This window comes from Psittacula echo (genome assembly GCF_963264785.1).
Source record: "Psittacula echo genome assembly, chromosome: 3".
Taxonomy (NCBI): domain Eukaryota; kingdom Metazoa; phylum Chordata; class Aves; order Psittaciformes; family Psittacidae; genus Psittacula; species Psittacula echo.
The window spans coordinates 97,016,369-97,038,680 of record NC_137736.1 but is presented as its reverse complement, the minus strand read 5'-3'; the positions used below and the strand labels follow the sequence as shown (position 1 = coordinate 97,038,680).

At 37.6% G+C, this 22,312-nt stretch overlaps 2 protein-coding genes across 2 annotated transcripts; one reads left to right on the top strand and one right to left on the bottom strand.

Annotated features, from left to right (window-relative positions):
* Positions 1-806: 806 nt before the first annotated feature.
* Positions 807-9,604, bottom strand: LACC1 (laccase domain containing 1; the record flags this gene model as incomplete). The annotated part of the gene is made up of 6 exons (XM_080613391.1): positions 9,492-9,604; positions 5,565-6,158; positions 4,137-4,318; positions 3,480-3,645; positions 1,420-1,645; positions 807-981 (listed from the first exon to the last, which is right to left on the bottom strand). Exons 2-6 carry the CDS (start codon positions 6,130-6,132, stop codon positions 807-809), a joined length of 1,317 nt encoding a protein of 438 aa, XP_080469517.1. The 5' UTR covers positions 6,133-6,158; positions 9,492-9,604.
* A 2,427-nt stretch (positions 9,605-12,031) lies between these two features.
* Positions 12,032-19,057, top strand: CCDC122 (coiled-coil domain containing 122; the record flags this gene model as incomplete). Its single annotated transcript, XM_080613547.1, has 4 exons — positions 12,032-12,151; positions 14,534-14,932; positions 16,147-16,263; positions 18,893-19,057. The coding sequence occupies exons 1-4, from the start codon at positions 12,038-12,040 to the stop codon at positions 19,055-19,057; spliced, it is 795 nt and encodes a 264-aa protein (XP_080469673.1). The 5' UTR covers positions 12,032-12,037.
* Between the last annotated feature and the right edge of the window lie 3,255 nt (positions 19,058-22,312).

The window sequence follows — 22,312 nt, the reverse complement described above, 5'->3', positions numbered from 1 at the left end:
GACTTTAGCAGAGCACCAATAGTTTAAATGAAAAAATCCTAAGGAAACATGAACATACATGTCATATAATAGTAAGAGTCTTAGTCCTACTTTTTCTACAATCAAAAAATACATTATGGTAAGGGGTAATTTTTTTCAGTATCTCCCCTCCCCCCCAGTATCTCCTTGCTTCTCACTTTCAAGTTATTTTCCACAGGAAAAATAATACAAGTGTTTTGGATGTCTTCTTAAAACTAATCCAAACAACAACAAAAACAACAAAAAACCAAACAAGCCCAGGTACTTAATTCCATAATAACCTTTTGCTGAAACTACCGAAGTTGGGTGTTCTCTAACAGTTAATGTGCAATATAGGCTTCCCTTACTATGTCAGTAATGTCATGCTTCTTTCAGTATGTCATAGTTCTTTCACTATGTCATAGTTCTTTCACTTTTTTCAGGCTCTCACCCAAAAGCTAATGAAGACTGGGGTTTTGTGCTTTTACCACCCTAAGTCAGTGAGATTTCTGGGGAATATTTGGTCAAGGAGGCTCGAAAATATTGGAACTTGCATCTGGCCTTGCAGAAGGACTTTGCCCTTGTTTCCTTTGCACCCTGTCTCAGACAAGAATTATTGCCCCCACACCTCAGACATTTATTCTTGCCTTAGAATGGCAGGGAAGAGAAGAAGCAGGAGAATCCTAAGACCCATTATTCCTCATTGCAGGTCCGGGAAAGGAAGAAGGAAGAACTATGAGAAGAGAGGGATGCCAGACAATGCACCAAACTTATTGTCTAAATACTATTCAAGAGTAAGAGTTACCATCTCAGTCTTTGATTGATATGAAGCCAATCTGTGTCCCAAAGTTAGTCCCATCACGAAAGTGGGAGTAAAATTTATCAGGGTGGCATGCAGTACAGAAAGTGATATTTTGGTTCTGGTCTGTGACAGAATCATCTTGGATGTTCTCAGGAAGAATCCCACCCCTCTCAAGAAGAATCCTTGAAGGAAGAAAGACAAACAGAAAGTAATATTTTTTGTACATCATCACATTCCTTAAGACACTATCATTCAGACAGCAGTTCAAGTACCAATTGAACAAACTGTGCTAATATTGTGATTGGTCTTTCATTTGCTTTTTTTCTTTTTTCCAGTATTAGACTAGAATAATTGATTTTCTGCAGCCAGTAAAACACATTTAATTTGAATATTTTATCTATAATCCATAAACTATACATAAAAAAGCAAAATAATGGTTGAAACCCAGCAAAAGAGAGCAGATACCATTCATTCAAAGGTATCATTTGTTGATCTGCAAAATACTAGAGAGTACTTTAAGATGGTGAGAACCCTCACCATAATAGTGCTGGATAATACAATATCAAAATAGTTATTGATAACTAATGTGGAATTAGTCTTTGTTCATGCAGTAGGCTTACCGTGTTGCTCTTCTAATATCAATATAAGGATTTGCAGAGTCAAATAGTCTCACACACTTTGGATCAATTCTGTGGAATTCTGTCGCTGACTCGTGAGGAAGTCTATAGCAGCAAGGTCCTACAGATGGGCCCAGCACCACAAGGATATCTTTCAAGTTACAGCCATATGCAGACACCATAGCATTTACTGTGGCCATAGAAACTCCTAACAATGTGCCTTTCCATCCTGTGAGAAATGAGAGGTTGAGAAAAAAATTGTATAAATTGTCTCTTTAATTTTATAGTATTGAAAATATATGCTATTATTAAAGGTAAAAACCAATAATATCTTTACATCTGAAATAAATATATCTAGTAACAAATACTTATTCTTTAAAAAAACCAGAACACATTAACTGCTGATATAATTTAGTGGAGATGGAAACTAGAGAGAAGAGTTTAGATTAGGATTCCAGAATTCCATTTTCCCAGTGTCCTGGTTTGGGCTATTAGAACGTAACTTACAGCTCTTCTGTGCTTGAAACATTTAGATGGGAATATGAAAACAGATGATATGGTGAAAATGGTTTTAGTGTTATTTTAGAGAAAAAAAACCCAAGAGGCTTAAGCTAGAGATATTGTTTGGCACAGATAGAAGACAGCCCAGCTTTGCACTATGGCACTGTTTGGGATAGAAGAAAGCCCAGCTTTGAGTTCTTGAATCTCAGTTTGATTCCCAGGAAGCTTTGCATTGCACAGGGAGTGTGTCATAACACAGGACAGCACATGCTAATTACTTTTCTTCTGCTTTTCCACATCCAAAGACGGAGTGACTTTATACCTAATTGTCTTTGATTTGTATACATAGCAATGTGTTCAAGTTAAACATGAACTGAGCTGGGGTTGGACAGGCAGGAAAGGACTTAAGATAATTGGAAGCCTGGCAAGGACTGTGATGTGGGAATGAAGGCCAAAACTTGAGAGATGCAAGGCAGGAATTCAGGCTAGATGTGGGAGGTATGCTTGGAGAAGGCAGTGGTGTGGGTTGGAGAAACAATGTAGTGTGTCAGGGACTAGACAAATGAAGAGGCAGGAGAGAAATGAGCAACTACAGATTAAAGTATTTAACAATAATTAGGTTTGAACACTTGCAAAGTAAAACTCTTAAAACTTTCAAGAGCAGATAAAATTCTTTTCATCCCTTCTCCCCATTAAAAACTACAAAAGCCCCTCTCCTCCCAGACACAGGCCACAATATTCAGTCCTCTCACCTTTTCTAACCTAAGCTTGCTAGGCAACTGGTGGGACACATACCCCCCCGCCAACTTTACTGAAGTCAAAGTTTTGATCATCTAATGATGATTCACAAGTTTGAATTTATTTTGGCTGATTTACTGAATGCATGAAGAATTGTATGAATTAGGTGGTATTCACAAATTCTAGGCAGAGGTGAAGCTTCCTGCCATATCAAGGGGTGTACTGGCATCAAAGCTGAGGAGAAACTGTCAGCTGTGCATCCTCCTTCACCTTATAAATACAGACTTTTTTATAAAATTAAATAGCCCCAACAGGAAAATCTCCCCATAGGATAAGTGTTCTCACCCAACAGCTGGGACATCTTCTGAAATCAGACATAACCCCAGGTTGTGCTAACCATCCTCGCTTTAGTTTTACTCTTATTAGGTTTTACAGAGAAGAATTTCTTCTGATCCAAAATGATTATTGGGGGCATTTGCTTCAGAGCCATTTTTTATGTAGGAAGTAAGATAGGTCAGAAAGAAAATTACTTGGTTTTGGCTACTGGATCAGAAAAATAAATGTATAAATATATAAATAATAATTATTAAAGTTATAAAATACTTTAAAAATGCATAGCTTGGGAAACAAACTATTCTTAAGACTAATCCTGTTTTGGCAGGGTGCAGGCTTAGCAGGTCAGGGTCTACACTTTTATGTGATCTTGCATTTATTCATTCTCATTCAGTGCTCCTTTCATTGCTGATTTGTATTCCTTAGTCCGTAACTCCCTTTCTTCCAGTGGTCTCCTAGTTATTTTGATCTCTGTGATTTAAAATTCCTACCAGAATGAGCAGCACCGCAGGCTTTTCTGACAGGATCAGCGAAGAGCACAGGTATGCAATCAGCACCTGGAGCTGCTATAGTAACACCTTTCTGATTCGTAACTATTCCATCATAGCTGTCAGGCTTGGTCTTTCCCATAACACACACAGCATTAGCATGATCAACCTGTCAAGACAAAACCAGAACATGGATAGTGATATGTCAGAAAAAAAAAAAAAAAAACAAACCCGCAGTTCTGACTAATGCAAAGATTTTTCTTTGGCATGAAACATTTCTGCACCAACAGATTATGTGTGGAAATCAAGCACTCCTTTGTTCAAATGCCATGCAGCTCTATCAATAGAAAGGCACCATAGGAGTGATACATTTTTCTTTTAAGAAAAACTGCTCTGATCATTTATCTGATTTTTCTAGTCTGTGGTAAGATAAATGTTAGAATGTACTTGGAAGAAACAGTGCTGCTTCTCCATATAGTGTCAAATGGCTGATGTTTGGATGGCTATTCCCACAGATAAACTGACAGCATAGATATTTCAGTTGTCCTGCTTTTCACAAATTCTTGCTGAGAAAGATAAGAATAATGCCTACAGTTTCAGCCAGTGATACATGAAGGAAGATCTGATCTATTTACAGAAATCAATTATTTGATAAGATACCTTGACTCTGTGAAAAGTCTCTGGGTTAAATCCTGCAGCATTAGCTAGCCGGCGGAGATTTTCTTTAACAACAACTTGTGGGTCCCTCCGCTTGGAACTGCTGAAGAGATTGCAGGAGCTTAGAGTTGGTATGTAGGAAATCCCACCTGCCCTTGTGGTAAATCCATGTAGGAAGATATCATCTGGCAAGGCAAAAAGGACAACAAAAAATTGCTTTCAACACAAGATCACTCTAGATATTATATGGGTTTATACTGAACAGACCTGAAATCAGCCAGTCGAGTATTGCATTATGTTGTATTTAGCTATGGCATTTAAATTTAAGGATTCTAAGTTTCCTTTTTGCTCATAACTGTAATCCTCTGAGGCCAGGTTAGAGGGGTTTGAGCAAGAAGGAATCCTGGCAGATTTAGCCTGACTTTTTGCAGAGTCGTAGTGCAAACCCTAGAGAAGGGGTAACTCACTGAGGAAAATGAGAGATTTTTAAACAAATATTCTAAGGTGGAATCTCCCAACTTTTTTGGCAAATGAAGTACTAGTCCTCAAGACTTCACAGAATCTCAAACATCTTTCTAAGGCACACTAAAACCAGCAAGAATTTTTAGTGTTATTGAAAAATCCTCTGTTTTTACCATGCGGATTTAGTGTGGCTTCATGTACCAAATGCAAACCCTGCTGTGCCGGGTGATGGGGAGGAGGGGGTTTGTGTGTCCAATTTGAACAGAGAAGATGGTCCCACAACTGGTATTTTTGCTGTCTTAACAGCTGACAAGCTTAGTGACATAACTAGAGTTAAGATTAAAAATCTCTTACGTAGTGTGATCCTTTCAAAGTCAGTGAAAACCTTGAAGCACAGTGAAGGCATACCTTTAAGTAACTCATGTTCCTTTCATGTTCTGGATCATTTCAGACATATTTTTGGGGAAAGACAGTTCCAAATTTTTGCAGTAGCAAACCTCAGCTTTCCCCTGATTACTCTGAAGTATGAGACCCGAAAATCACATCACTTCAGAGACATGCTGCAGTAAAAAGTCATGCCATGGCAGGGACATTGAGACACCAGTTTGATTAACAAGGCATGCTTGAGGCTGCAGACCAGGAGAAACTCCTGTTCAGCCTTTCCAGATGATGGCAGCTCTCTAAAGTGTCAAATTCCCACACAGAAGGAAGGAGATTTTACTGTCTGTAGTAATGCTCTCACTAAACCTGGACTCTCTTTCCTTTGATCATGCCCCAGGCTTTGCCAGTCTTTTGCTCTATCTCTATTGACACTTCCCCCTCTTATAGGCAAAATATACTATTACAACATCACCTAGAGTTATTTGCTGCCTGAAGATATTTCCAAATCTTACCCATTTTGCAATTCCCTTGAAGAAGTATGCTTGGAAACTAGTCTCTCTAAAATCTGTTAGCTGGGATCCTCTTTACCTGGGATGAGAGAAGATCTGAGGATGGTGAGATCCCCTTTTAGGCTCGGCAGGCTTTCCAAGTACATCTGAATCTCGCTTTGGATGAGTGCCATGTCCTGTATAGGAAGCATTTGCCTTTCACTCTGAGTTTTAGCTATCTTCAGGTTTTCACAATCATATGCCATCTGTAAATCCTCAAATTCAAACTGGTAGACTGCTGTAAAGAGATGATCTATATATACTTTCATTGAGTCTTTTCTTAAGGTAGGTAGAATAACTTTAATAATGCTTAGGTCTTTTTCATCCAGGCTTTGTTTGATGGTGTACAAAGCAGCAGCTGTATTCGGGGCATATACCATCTCCAGTCTTTTCTTCAGACTCTGAAAACCACTCAGAGCTGGAAGCAAGGACTCTTTTTCATCATTCCTTTCACTTCCTTGCCTCTGGCAACACATGACATAAACAAATGGAGCAGGGATGGAAGAACATTTCTCAATAGTTTCCACTGTGTTACATAGCAGTTCTTGGATACTGTTCTGCAAGTTGGCTGGTAGGCTGAACAGATCTACCAGTACTGCTTCCACCATACTGCAGAATACTTAGATTCTCACACCTGTCAAGTAGTCAGTAACAAAACATGAAAAACAAAGAAAAAGGCAAGACAGCATCATTAGTCCAAACCAGAATTATGTTATTAAGGCAAATCATTCAGTGATACTGTATAGAGAAGACAGCACATCAGTAATTACTGTCTTATGATTTCCTCACTGCATCAAAAGAAACTGCAGCAAGAGAAAAGTAGCGGAAATGGGAATTACTATGTATGTCTCAAGCTATTTAGATATTTCCCTTCCACCCTGCCTACCTCAGGCCTTTTCCAGGTCTGGGATAATACATAATATTAGATTTATTGAAACAATTAACCCACATTAGCCTAATGGGTCTTCTTGACCTCTGACTGTTGGGCTCTCCTCAAGTTCCCATGAAAGGAACCATATACAGAGGTCCCTCAGCTTGCTGGGACTAGACAAGCTTCTGTAACAATTTTTTTGGAGGCATTTTACACACTTATGGCTGAGGTGGAGCCTATGTCTGCTACCCCTCCTGGTAACAGGGGTTGTGGGCTGTGAGTGCAAGGACATCTTTCCCACAGGCCTTGACAAGACTCTTTTCACTTCTCCCTTTTCTGATACCAAAAGTATTGACTTGCTAATTTCTGATTTTTGTGTGGCAGGGCATATGATTGGTATAGTTCTTTTCAACATGCAAACATGAAGTCAGCACAGGTTACTGAAACTTTACTCACTAATGCAAGAAGTATGCATAACTACATGAAAATAATACAACATGCATACATTGAATATTACATACAATGTCTATAATATGTATATATATATGTATATATATGTATATATGCATAATATGCATATATAATGAAAATAATATAATGCGCACAACTTCCTGCCTCAGCATTTTCATTACACTAACTGCACTCTCTGTTCCGAAATCAAGACACATTAAGCTTAACCAAAATAATTCCATATTTCAGGGCTTTTCTTGTAGCCCGTAGTGTAATTACAGTTTTGGTGGAATTTTTTCCCTTTTCTGAACTTTGTTGATCCAAGCCCAGCTAGGCCTGCCTGTGGAAACTCACCCATCTCTTCCTCTCTCTGTCACTATGAGAGCCTATTTTACATATCCTCTCAGAAATGTTTTACATTATTTTCTCCAATAATTTTTCAGTTTCCAGTGCAAGCCTCCAGAGTTCTGGAACAAAAGACTAGATCTCTCTGCTTTGGGAAGCTTGAACAGAAAACTCGGATTTCATGACTAAGCACAGTGCTTGATCTAGAAGGAATACATGCAGCTTTATTACCAGCTGTAAGACCCTATAAACATTTAAGAGTATTCTTTAACACCACAATTTTTTTGTACAGTAGCAAATAGTGCATGAATACTGATTCCTCTGCAGATTAATATCTTTGCAACAACAAAGGGCTCAAGAATCTTTCAAGCCTTTGAAATCATGCTCTGCTACAAGAGCTAACCATACCAGAGAATGCCTGCATCATGTTCCTGTCCCAAGTCCTCATTTGCCTATAACTACATACATGCTCTGGCCTCCCAACACTTCATTATCCTGCAAAAGTACTGCTTCTGTGTGTACTTGAGGCCTACCACTATGGTGGACTTGGTGTCCTTCTTGGCATTTTATGGCTGACAATGGATTCCCAGTTTCTACACTCAAATGAGAGATCAAAGACCTTTCTGGTTTTAATGGATTGTTTATTCAGAGTAGGCTTTACAGAAAACACTCTCTATTTTCTTAATTATTCTTTCCCCCAGACTGGAAGAAAAATATTCCTGAATGAAAATGATGTTTTGCTTTCTGCAAGTTGAACTCTTACAAAGATAAATCAGTGACTATCAAAACAGGTGAACTGAAAGTTTCAAATGTGACAGCAGATAAAAGCATCTGCCAAGGAATTTATGTTTCTTGATTTTGCTCAGTGTACTATTTACACACAGCTGATTGATAATAGATTTTAGAGACAAGAGCTTGCTAAGAAAACATTGTCGAAACAGACTCATGTCAAAGACCGTGACTTAGGAAATCAGGGTATTTCCTTCCCTACCCTGACACTCTCAGTGGGAGACCCGTATGAGTACAACATGATCCCTATCTAGGCATAGCTACTAGCCCCAGCAAAGACAGTACAACAGAGGACTGTAGTGGGCAAAGAGATTATTCCTCCACTTCAGATACATCAATAGTGGAAGGGAAGTATATTTCATTGCTGTCCTCATACTTGCCCAGAAGTGTACCACCAAAGAAAGGGTGGAAGGAAAGTGTTTGCAGAGGGAGAGGCAATTGCTTCTGTTATTAAGCTGTGTGTGTATTGCAAAAAGTCCACCGGGCAATTATTGGGATGTACACAAAGAAACAATGGGGCTGATTCACCTTTCAGTTTTGCATCACAGAGTTCTAATAAGGCCAATGGTGTCAGAAGTAAAACTGCTTACACTCATAATAAAACTGTCTGATTGCTTTCTAAGTTCCCCAACAAACCCCTCCTCAAAACAGAGGCTTGCCAAGCACAGCAGTGTTTTAGCTTATGAGAAATGCATTCACGGTTATTCAGGTTTAAAGTAATATGCTCTACAGTCCCAGTGTTCCATGGGAAGTCTCACTGCACATACCTGCATCAGAAAAGATTATGTGCATTTGCTCATTTCAGTACACAATGCAGAACAAATACTTGCACAAACTTGAAGCCAAGACCACCCATTAGCTGTTTCACTCACTCCCTGAAACTCTGTCAGTACAAATATTTGAAGGGTAAAAAGATCCTTTTGCACAGACATGAAGAAAAAGAAAATCAAAGAAAACGATAGTTAATGAGAAGAGAGAAGTGAGGAAGGCAACAACAGTGAAAAGGAGAAAAGGAAAGTGAATATAGAAAAGAAACAATGAAAGAAATAAAACCAGGCTGCAGAGAACAGACAGCCCAGGATAGAAAAAAGATCCAAAAAGTGACTTTCAAATACCCTGGAAATCTAATTCTAAAACCTCCCTGCTGGTTACAAGACTGCTGGCAATTTCCTGCACCTTTGAATCCTATTGTCACCTTACAGATACACAGAAGAACAAGAAATAATTCCCATCTGCCAGAGAGAGATGCCCAGAGAAAGAGATCATTAAAGCAGACCAAATGTGCAGGGATAAGAGCACATTTGCAACAAAATTTCAGCAAAGACAAAAAAAATGGGAGGAAAAAGAAATATGTAAAAATGTCTTAAACAGGATTAAAATTAAACATTCAGCCTCTCTTAACTTAGATGTATTTAGGCAAGGTTGAAGAAACAGAACTAGGTACTTACAATGAAAATATTGAAGTACATGCAGTTTTCATAAACAAAGTTTAAAACAAAGGAATTTACTTACACAGGAGCACAATCCTCTTAAACTCTCGAAAGATCTCATCTGATATAAGCACACACCACCAGCTTTATGTATCTCACTTCTCACAGTCAGTCTTGATTTGTACAAGATGGAAATTCCTATTCTAGGTAAGATTGTAGCGGGAACCTGTATTTCTGCTTTATGACAAGACCCTCCTCTGCTGCTGTCAGTATCAACAGGAAATAACAGACTATACTGAAAGGCACCATTATGATTAAGTGCCTGGGTAGTGTTAAACCCGGAAGCATAATTAACCCTGCCATGTAACTCACTGCTGTCATTCCAATGCATCAGCTTTGCACAATCTCAGATTCAGAAACATACAGCATAGCAAAACAGAGCGAGAACACAAAGAAGTTAAACTTCTGCAGACTGAAAGAGTTTCCTTTTCTGAGCTGTAACTGCATGCTCCAGTTAAGAATTTGGCAGTCAGTCAAGGAAAAGCCAATTCAGAAGGAAGAACCCTGATAAAGAGGTTACGAGGCCAGTGTTCAGGGCTACAGGCCCAAAACAGGGATTCCAGTTCCCTCTGCGGGCAGCCACAAATTTTGTAGGCCTTTGTAAAAAAAAGTCTGAATGTTTTGACAGGCCAATGGTCAAAAGGCAAGTGGGGGGGGATGAAGGATTTATATGAGGCTTTGTCCAAGAATCCAATGATAATAAACACATGTTCTCAGCTGTGATAAAATCATAGCCATGACAGATAAGTGTATGACAACTGAAGAAAGGGACAAGAAAATAAAAGGTTTTTTTTTCATTAACAGAGGATAATTCATAAAATGTGATTTCCTGTGAACTGCTGTTCTCTGTCTCCTCTTCCTGCAGCAAACCTACATTTCTGCCAGGTCTAGAACACACCTTGGCACTCCCCCACCATTTCTCCTCCTGCTTTCCCTTCCCCCAATCACTGGGCAGAGGGATGAGAGCTAAACCCTTCTGGCTGTTCCTCCCAAAGGGAAGAGATGTCAGTGGCCTGTCCTTCCCCACACAGGCACCTGTTTTGATGAAACTTGCAGAAGTCAGTTCTTTCTGAGGCTTTCCATGCCACTGTCTAACACGGCTGAAGTAGATCTTTAGAAATTAACAGGGGGACTTGATGAAGAGAGACCAACACAACCATTTTCTTCCCTTCAACCAGGCTAAAGAAGGAAAAATAATTACTAGGGTTATTTTTGGTGCAGAATGCTGAGAAAGGGTAAGGAAAAGGTCAGAAAATATCCATCATATAGAACAGTATTGAAACGTCTCCAGCTGAAGTATTATACTCAGCTCCTGCCATTTCAAAACAGGGATGAAATAAACAGATTGTATGCAGAGATTATATCAAATACTAGCAAATTATGACAGAAAATGCAGTTAATACAACGAATTAGGTATCTTCGGGAACTTGGAAGCTAAATGAAGCTAAGCAAAACTGGCTCAGCCACAGGCAGCGCGAGGCTCCTCTGCCGCTACAGGCCCCGCTGCGGCGCACCCACCCCCTCCTGACACAATGAGTTGTTTTCCTGTCCTTCCCCCGCCTCCTCCACAAAAGACCCCTTCCTCCCGCCCCTCTCCCGCCTCTCAGCGCCCATTGGCAGCCGGTAACGGCCGAGCTCCCCTCACGCTGCCTCGGCAGTTGCTGCTGTTCTCCGACGCTCCCAAAGCCCCCAACGCCGCGCCGTGGGGGAAGCCGTTGGCCGACGCTCCCCGGCCGGCGGCGGGAGGGCTCTGAGGCGGGGCGGCTGCGAGCGGGAGGGTAGCGCTGCGTGCTTTCATCGGCCTCCTCGCCGCGCTGGGGAACGAGGTGGCCTTGTCGTGCCGGGGCGCCTGGCTCTGCAGTGTCCGCGTTTCAGTCAGGACTAGCAACCTTCAGGCACAGTTTGTGGGTCATCTGAGCACCGGTTAATATATTGGCCCTGAAGATGTACTTGTGCCGACTCGGTGCATTTTCTTGAGAGTTGGCTGTCACTTTATATAATATTACAGATTTTATTTTTATATTAATAAAGAATTTCTTAATTATTCTATCCGAAGAGATACAAAAATAATACTAAATATTTTCTTATCGCTGGGGGGCGTCTCTGCAATGATACTAGTTTGACTTTCCGTGTGACAGCTTTCTCGATTTGTAGTTTATCTTAAGGATAGTTTAATAATAACAGCAGGCAGTTGCAGTATGGTAGCTGCAATAGTTTAAATATTCAGGCTAAATGTGAGAGCATGGTGTCATGCTTTTAAGATGCTCTTAAGGTGCTTTAAAAAGCTATGGCAGTACTCACAAACTGAGGATCTGTCCTGAAGACATGCCAGAAGAACACTGTAATTTTTACAAAATTCGGCAAGAAAGTTCTAATTCTCAACCACTGCCTTAGAGCAGCTGCCCATTAGTAACCTGTTCTTGTTAATAAAAAATGAACCAAATGAAGTAATGTATTGATATGGTATCCCATAGGAAAGCCCTTCATTTTGTTCTCTTTCATTAACAGGAATTAAATAAATGAAGATAAAACAATTCACTTTTTTCATGTCCTGCACTTTTGCCTAAAATGGCCAAGCAAAATTCTCCTTCACTAATTCAAGTTGTAAAACAAGTTGCAGAGCAGCAGCATTCCCAGGTGACAGAGATAGAAAAAACCAAAACAGTTCTTTTCCAATTACAGGTAATAAATCTTGCTTAGAGTAGCCTAATTAATTTCATTTTTTTCATTAAATGAAGTATTTGTATGAAAAAAGAATCCAGTGGTATTTTGTTTGTTTGGTTGTTTTTTTTTTCTGGGTGTTTGCATTTAAATGTAAGGCAGCTATTCTGTTCCTGTGTGTGGCATTTAGGCTTAGCCAAAACTCTGGATGTCTGATGTTAGTAGTAAAGTTGCAACACAAGTAAGATTTCATTATTGCAGCTTTTAACAGAAGCTTTATCTTATATTTGGAAAAAAATAAAACCAAAATGAAGCAACACCTCAAAAAGCACTAAAGAACACCTACAAAGCAAACCCAGAGAAACTCAATACAAAGCTAGGGCTTTTTGAAATTTTTATTGTGATTTCCTAAGAAATTAATGGGGGGGGGGGGAAGGATATTAAAAGCAGGTGGTTTTGGTTTTGTTTGTTTGGTTGGTTTTTGGTAGATTTTCAACAGACTTTGCCATTTTTTCTTAGCATACTTTTAATACAAAATACTTTTTTCTGTGTGTTTGAAGTACGCATCTTAGATAGTCATTAAATACTGGTTTTATTTAGTAATATTTTGTAGAACACTGGATACATGTGGGTTTTGTGGAGACTTTAATAATTTCTATTTTAATCTCTCAGAATTTATTAAGCTTTCAATTATTATTTAATCTTTGAGATCACATTTTCATTGAGAACCTTACCTTTAAGTCTGAAGGAAGACCAAATAGTATTCACGCATTTTTGAGCATGAGAGAATGCAGATGGAAGTAGTAGAGTCCCAATTATAACACCTGTAAATAGCCTTCCAACTGAAACACTTGATGTTTGAAATTTTGCATGAAGATACAGCTTCTCTGAAGAAGCAGCAAAAACTGCTTAGGATTGTCAATTGACTGGCCACACTTCGCAAGAAACTGTCTCCTAAGTATACGCCATCTTCTAATACAGTACGATGATGCTGCAACAGTTTAGTTGTGATCAAACAATTTAAACAAGGGCCTTTATTCTCAGAAAAACCACAGGACTTTAGAGCCCAGGTAATTTAGCTCATTTATGTGCTTTGTCTTCCACACACTTCTTTCAAAAAAGCCCAAACCCTAGGAAATTCCATGCAAACAGCAAAGTTAAATAATTGGGAACTTAAAGTCAAAATTCAGAAATGTTTTTTTTTGTCTTTGTGCCTGTTTTGTTGTGTGCATGCCATGGAAGACATGCAAACCAGTAATTTCCTTTCCAAAACTGAAGATCTTTGCCATTATCTTTCACTTTCCTGTTCACAGTAAATGGTGGCTGGCAGTGATAGAAATACTGCTAAAATTATAGCCCAAGATTTCCAAATTAAAAGTTACACAGAAACTTTTTGTTCTCAACAGTTAATAATGTCTTAATCTGTTCAAGACATTGAGTAAGAGATTTCACAGCACTCATAATGGTTCCATTAGGGAAAAGATAATAGGTGACATAAATCACGATGCTAATTCTCTCACTTAATGCACTACTGTTGGCTCTCTTGTTGGGTGGGATTCATTCTAGCTGTCTTACATCATCTACAGGTCAGATACTAAGCCTGTGTTAGTCGTCTAGGCTCCCTTGGTGCTCATCAAAGAGGGAAAAAACTTTTCTGAAGGAGCAACTGAAGCCTCCCATCTTAGATGTACATGTAAACGTGGCACTTAGAGACATGGTTTAGTGGTGGACTTGGCAGTGTTAGGTTAACAGTTGGACTTGATGATCTTAAAGGTCTTTTCCAACCTAAATGATTTTATGAGTCTATGATTTCTTATGATGTGTAGAAGTACTGCTTCCTGGAGCTGTTGTTCTCATCAGTGAGAAGATACAGAGGCATTTTTAGGACTAGATGCATATTTCTTGCGGGGAGGGAGAAGGGGGAGGATGGATAAAATTAGCTATGATTAATCCAATGATAAAGTACTACTGTGACAAAGGTGGGATTAAAAACTTCAGCAGAACAGGCTAGGGAAGCTCCATCACCCCAAACACCCATCTGTGTGCTTATTTGGGTTTGTTGGTTATTTTTGACATGTTTAGTTAACTTTTGGTCTGATTAGAACTTAATCAGATTTCAGCTCTAAACAAGCATTAGGACTGAGTTTGATCTGTCACGTCCTATGTATTTTGCAAATACAAGGAATTCAGATTAATTTCTAGGGTACTTTATTTCATATTTAAACTCAATCTAAGGGGAGAAATCTAAGACAATATTCTTGCATTGTGCCTCTGAGGTGACGATTTTAGGAGATGGAATTCTGTCTTCCATTCAAGCCATGTTAAACAAGTAGAAAAGAAGACTGTTTTGAATAAATATAAATGATAGTGTTTAACTAAAAAAGAAACTGAAATATTTTACAGACAAAGTTCCAGGAACTAGAAAAAGAAATGGGTTCTATTCTGTTAGAAACAAGGACAACAGAAAGAGAAATATATCTGCGAGATGATGCCATAGAAATGACAAAACACCACAGTGAAAATCTGGAAGCTGAAGTTAGAGCCCTATATTCTGAAAATTTAAAGCTGAGGCTTGATGCAGAAACAGTACAAGAAGAGTTTGAGATGACATTTGCAAGAAATAATGAATATCGGGAAAAAATAAAGGCTCATAAACATCTCTTTTGGGAGACGGAAAGTAAAATGCCAGTTATGATTGAGCTTGCTAAAAAGAAAGCTGTTGTTCAAGAATTAAAGACAAAGAAAGAGGAGTTAATGCATGATCTCCAGAATCCAGAAGGATCTGCTATAAAACAAGTGCAGGTACTATATTTCCTCTTAGATTCTTTTCCTTTAGTATGAAATAATTTTGGCATAGTTTAGCTAATATTATTTTGTCTAATATATTTATGCTTCATGAGGCACTGACTATGGAGACTATAGATAGTTTATAATGCTACATTATTTGAAGAATGTTTGACATGTATGCAGTAAAAAAAATCATAAGCCATTGTTACCTGTATATTGTTGTGAAAGTCAGGTTCATTCTATGTGATCAAATGAACTCAGCTATGAAAAAAATTACACAGCTGTAAACTATAAACTATATGATTAAACTATATGATTGTAAACTAAAGACCACAAACTATTTGTGGTCTTTTTTTGGATTGTTGGATAAACTTAAATGGATACTCCTTAGAATTCTGTGGAACATTGCCACGTTGTTCCATTTTTCCTGCAAGAGCACAGTGTTTTACTGCTGCTGTCAGGTAACAAACTACAGTTGAGCTGTTTGCCAACAGGAGGTAGATTTGATGAGATGAAAGCAGAAAGAAGGAGAGAAGGAAAAGGTATTTGTTTTGGTATTCTAGGCCTACACTGTTGTTTTTACTTGACCCTAATTGCAATACTTATTAAAAACTACCGTGTAAGAATCTTTCAACATAAAACTTTACCATTACGTGAACAAAACCAATTGTGAAGTTGGAATGGGGTCACAGATTAAAACTCTGACACAAATTGCATTACTGAAGATTGGGTGTTACTCTTCTCATGTAAATTGCTGAAAATTTAGTTGTACAAGCAAATCTTTAAATAATGATGAAATAGAGATTCATTAACGTTGTACTTCCCCATGAGAAAGAAAAATCTGTCTCAAATATTACATGATTACATTAAATATTCTTTGATTTTCCAATAAATTACATTTTAAACAAAATTAAGACAACCAAAATGAGTTCAAATTCCTGTATTGTTGTAGTTGTTTGCATATTTCAGATCAAGGGTGTATGTTCCTAATTATGTGTTACTTTGTAAGCCGTGTTATGAATTGTTTTAATTATTATTTTCAATTTCAATTTGTAGTTTATTAATTTAATTATTATTAATTATGTTAATGTGAAACTGTTTATTATACATCTTTATCTCATCTATATTAATGAAGCAAGACTGTTAAAATGTGACATTTTACATTAGTTTAATAGATGCACTGCAACTTTTTAAGGAAGGGATTTCTGTATCTTGACTTGTATCTGCAGGAAGAAATTATGCTTTTACAAAGGGAAATCATGACATTGAAAGAGTTCATCAGTAATAAAACAGATTTGCTCGACAAAGAGAGAAAAACGCATGCTAAGCTTAGAAAAGAAATTGAGGTGAGTCATTTGAATAAAATATAATTACATTCTGTTCATCTGACAGAATTTAGGTAGTGCAAATGAATTTTGAAGTATTTATGCACTGTTGCTGGCCATACATTATTCAAGTATGTACAATAACCATACTGTCTTAAATTCTTTATACTGATAGTCTTTCTAAAATTCAGAACTCAATTGCTATCATGAGAAAAATTGATGTTAAGAACCTTTTTTCTTGAGTCTTAAAGAAGGAATTCAGCTGTGAACTTCTGAAATGATGTCCTGAAAAGAAAGAGGTCACTGAATGGTGGTAAAGCAAAATGCACAGGTTTTTATTTCTGTAATACTTTTGAAATACTTTAAATTCCTCTGCTGGCTGGATTATTCATGACTTGTCTCATCGTTCCTGATAACTCATCAATGAGAGAATCAATTGCACCAAGAAAATGGACTTCACATGAATCAACCTAATTTGAGCTGAGATTAAATGAGGGATAACGCAGCAGCTCCTAATTAGCTGCCAAGATAAAATTCTGATAAATAGTTAAAACCTTCTCTTTTAAATAATTGAATCATATTTTATATTTTGTTCCTTACTGAAATGCTTTGTATGTCTAGATAGTTTTCCGTTTGGAAGTTTCACATCATTCATCTTGTGAGTTCAAATAAATGCCACAAAATTTAATGAGCGAAGCTTGAAAATATAGAGATTAACTGATGTCAGGTTAGTTCTATTGCCCATTGTAAAATGTAGGAGGTAAAAGGAATCGTTTTTCATGTGATAGGGAACAGCAGAGAATTTTTTAAAGTTAAAGCAAAGCACAGGCACTTTAGGTCTGTGCTATTCAGCATATGAGAAAATATTTTATTATCAAGGCAATATCCTCCTAAGAAAGTTCTCTACACCAAAAGTAAAATTAGACAGCTTAAAAATAATGTTCTGTTATCAAATTTAATTAAACAGTGAAGGTTAACCTGTTCTTCAGTTGTTTGGATTATGTGATCTTTTTGTCTCAAAAAGAAGCAGGTTTACAAATTGAATCTTTCGTGTTATTATTTTCTATTAAGTACTTTCTGGAAAGCAGTCTGATTTTTAATATAAAAACTGACAGTCAACAGTCAGAGACATTAATACCCAGCAGTCATCAGCATGACTGAGGAAAGAATACTCAAGATAGATAAGCACAAAAATAGAGTGAAATACTAGACACACGGATGTTCCCTTGAGCTGCAGTGGTGGGATTCAGCTGCAGACTTTGACATCTAAATTTGGTTGGTTGAGAAGAGGTGACTACACATGAGTCAGATAGGTACCCAGAATTGCTTATGATGAGATACCGGCACAGGCTGCCCAGAGAAGCTGTGGTTGCCACATCCCTGGCAGTCTTCAAGGCCAGGTTGGATGGCCTTTGAGAAACCGAGTCTGGTGGAAGGTGTCCCTGCCCATGGCAGGGGAGTTGGAACTAGATGATCTTTAAGGTCTCTTCCAGCCAAAACCCAAATCACCATTCTGTGATTCTATGATTCTATGATTCTATGTCTGGTAAGCGTATTAGTACTCCCTGCCTCAGCAGATGTTGCAGACAGTTCCCAATAATAATGCTAGAAACACATTTCTAAAAAAAGTAGATAATATTGATCATAATATTTCAGTGTCATACAACCCCTAGTGATGTTCACATCCTGCAAGCACTCATTCAGATGAGTGAATCTTACAGCTTCTCTCAAAAAGTTGTGGAGGATTATAGTGGAGAGCCAGGCAACATGAAGGAAGACAACCCATCACCAGTGTAGTTTATAAAACATGAGTTAGAGAGTTGCAGAAGTCACTGGCCATGTTGTAGTTCTGATGCAGCCATCATATGTATGTTAAATACAGTTTAACAATGTTACAATAAGCAGACGTAAGAATAATTATACACTGCAGCTCATATGCCGTTCCAGCTAGGGTAAGTAAGCCCAAATTTTCACTGAGTGAATACCCATTATTTCCATTTTATTATGATGAGTGTTTCATGCTTTTACATTTCAGAATGCAAATCGTCAGAGGATTGTCTGCAGCCATTCTTCTCCACATAAGGCAGCAGTGAAGGCAAAATTAATATAGTACTTCATTGCCACAGTATTGCCTTTCTAAGAAAAACTAGCTTTCTAAATGCAGTGCAACAGTGAAGGTGTTACTACAGCCATCTAGGTTACCTCACTTGTATTCTAATTTATACCCAAACACACTTGTCAAAGAATGAAAATTTCTTCCTTTCTCATCTCTAACCCCGGAGCCTGAAATTTTCCATGTAGAAATTTTGCCACAGCTGTGAGGTGCTGACTCTTTGGGTGGGATTTACTTTGTTAAATTTTGGACATCTGCAGAGCAGATGCCCACATCGAACTCCTCATTTAAGCTCTTAGTAGGACAGGGCTTTTCTTCCCTTAGTGGGAGGGGCATGATTAATATTGTCTTAAAGCAGATATCTGCAATAACTCAGATGAATGGCTTCCTAGATGTCTGTATCTCCTCAGTAGCTGTAAAGTGAACATGGAATGACTTGGTCAAATGTCAGAATCTACACTTAGGTGAGCTGGACTCACCTCTGTAAGTAGTTTCACTTGAGTAAATTTTGAAGTGAACTTTATTCCATTTTATTAGGTACAGAATAAAAGATATGATGCTATTCTAAAACGTTTGCATTGCCAGCTGAACAAACTCCATTCAAATAAAAGACAATGGCACTGGAACATTCAGCAATTGGAGAAGAGGGCAGCAGAACTAAGGAAGTGTCTTGGAGTAGCGGCGTTACAAAGTAGCATGTAAAACAAACCTAACAAAGCTAGAATGTGGGTAATCTTTTCCCAACAGAGGAGGGTTGAGGAGTTTTGTGGGTTTTTTGTTTGTTTGTTTGTTTGTTTTTCTTTTATTTAATACTAAGCCTACTTAGTAGTCTGGTAGCTGGGCAGGGCTCAGTGATTTATTTCTCTTTAAAGTTTTTCTCCCTTTCATTCTCTGAGCCGAACTAGGTTGCACTCAATTTGTAATGCTTTGCAATAACTTTGTGTTTTTATTTTTGACTGTAGCCAGAGGCTCTTCAGGAAGAAAATTATTAACATTTCCAGGTGCTTTCAAAATATGTACCAATTTTATCTCAAAAGTCGTTTGAAGTCAGCCAAATAAGATTTAAGGACTTCCTTTTTATTTGTTATGCTCTCTGAAGATTGAGATCTACATTTTCTCCTACAGAGAAATTAGTATCTGTGTATATTTGCATTCTTGAGATACCAAAATTCTAGATCTTTTATCCACATCTCTTATTATTGCAACTTACTAAGGAACTCTGAAAGCTCTGATGGCCTGTATTTTGCTGTGTAGGAACTTCATACAGATGATTTATCTGCCAGGATGTCCTAACCTGGGGGACAAGGAGGACATAGGCTTAGGAACAAGTACGCTCAAAACTGGGCTTCAAATAATCTGACTTCAACAGGTCTAATACATGATAGCAAAGTGGAATGAGTAAGTAAAGAGACTACTACGTATGGTCTGCCTTTAAAAAGGAACAGCTCACTGTCTAGAAATAAGAATGCATTAATTATTGATGATTGATTACAGAGGAACTTACTGTGTTTTAACTTGCTGGATTTTAACTAATACTAGACATCTAAGTGCTTAATGTTCAGTAAAGTGATTCTTAACAGAAATGACGACCTGTTAAAAGTTCTTGTTAAAATGGAAATGAACAGTAGGCTTTTTTCTTTGCCTCCTTTTCATGATGTGCTTGGCATCTGGAGAATTTACAGTGCTTTCTCTGTTCTTACAGGTAGTAGCTCTGACTGAATATAATCTGTAATATTTATCTGTTCTATGGAAGTAACTTTTTATTTCAGGTGTTGTTTTGAATAATTTCAATTTATCTTTACTCCTGAATATAAAATGAAGATTTAAGCAAATTGAGCATTTACTGTGGAAAATGTTAAACTGCCTATAAATTGTTAGCTGAGGAAAGCAAAGTTTATAATGCAATACTGTTATTACTTATGTTAGAACATTCATATATTCATGTATATTTACATTGCCCTTAATATGTTATTTCACTTAATATAAAGTTATTTTAAACAATATGCTGGCTCATGAAGGCTCTCTCTCAACTTCGTTAGACTCTCAAGTTTGGTTTTGGCTTGGTGTTCTTCCTTTGCAATATTATCAACCAGGCTACTTCTGTTAAAACAATAATATAGAAATTAAACCCACAATATGCTCTGCTATAGTAACTATAATGTGATACAAATAATTTTCTGGGTTAAAATTTTTCTAACCTGATTTTCTTTTAAAAGAAGACAATGGCATCTTAAAATTAATAACAGAACATTGCACCTTATCAGGTATATAGTTCATAACTGTAGCATTACAACTGTTTATACACACACATATCAAAACAGCTTGCATTTTATGCATGTATATCTTTTAGAAAGAGATCCAGACTTGAAAATTTGGAGAATTTACTGTGTGTTATTGGTAGTTTCAGTGATTAACTGTACTTCTTTTCTTTCGCGTAATTTCTAATTTCAATTTATTCAGCCATCCAGTGAATTGAGTGTACTTTATATCTCTCCATAAAAATACTTACACCCTGTCTTCTCTCTGAATTTAATGGATCAAGCCTTCCAAAGTTATTGACTGTCAGGTCTGACTGAGAGCTTTAGCTTACTGTATCCTCCCAAAAGTGGTACAACATCCAAAATTCTCTGGGCATTAAGACTGCCCTTATATGTGCCTTTTACTACTGATGTTGTCTTGTTTTTGTATTTAATTTCTAATTATTTCTGAAGCAAAACAATTAATTCATCAAAATACATTTTATATCAGCTGCACAAATTACTTCAATTAAATTTATGCTGATACTTATTACCATGGTTATAATCTCACAGTTTAACCTTGCACTTTATTACCAGTTGAAAAGAACTCTAGCAAACAATCTAAACCTTCTGGTGTAACAAAAATATCACACCTTTATTTTTCTTTTTGACTGATGAAGTTGTTCACCATTACTTCTCTGGGTATTAAGGCAGTTTCTATGCATCAACACATGTACAACATGATTCACTCATAACAAACAAGTACCTTGGAACTTACATTTTCCTTGTTCCTTTTCATAAATCTCAGTAAGTTTCAGTATGTCACATTACTTTTATGGGTCTTTTTACATGTCTTGAAATAGCTCAATATAATTCAGTAAAGGTGAGTACAAATAGGTGTACATAATACTCCTGTTAGTGCTAGAGGAAATGTTCTCCTGCACAGAGACCCACATCACTGTCTCAGTTCAATGCCACAACTACAGTCTCTCATCCCAGACAAACATATGATCTGTGTGTTTAACTCAAATACCTTGGCACCTGAGTTGATTCATCTGTGACCTTTGAAGCTTTGGTTGTCCTCAATCTCCACCAGACTTGTAGAAGTTTAGTCACTGGGTACACCTGAAATCTGTATTCAGCTGTTTGGTGTGGTAAACACCACATTTTGCACACTCCTGATTAAACAGAACTTCATATCATACAGTATTTACATATATTCCCAGGTGCAGCATTTAAAATTGAACATTCATTATTTGACAGATAATAAATACAGGAAAGGCATAAACATTTTACTAGTGAATTGCGCTTAATTGGGAGAAAACCTCGTTGGGGAAAAAACTCAGCCAAAACAAGGAAATGTAAATTACTGCGTTCTCTAAACCATCAGCATTCTGTACAACACATGACAAAAGAAATGTATGTAGCTTTTTATAAAAATGTCTAATTCCAACAAATCCTGGCAACCTGCTGAGGCTGATTTTTCTTGGTACAATGTTGAACAGTAGTAGGTTGATCTCGGGGCATTTTATTTTCCTTAGCAAGCAAGCACAGACAGTAGGAGAATGATTTACGATTTTCGGGAAATAACTCAGTGAATGCACTTTGTGTTCTTATTACACGAGGCTCACGCAGCTCCCAGAGGAGAAGCTGCCAAAACCTTATCAGTCTTTCTGAGGATGGGTGTGGGGCTAAGGGAAGAACTTCTGGCTTCAGGACT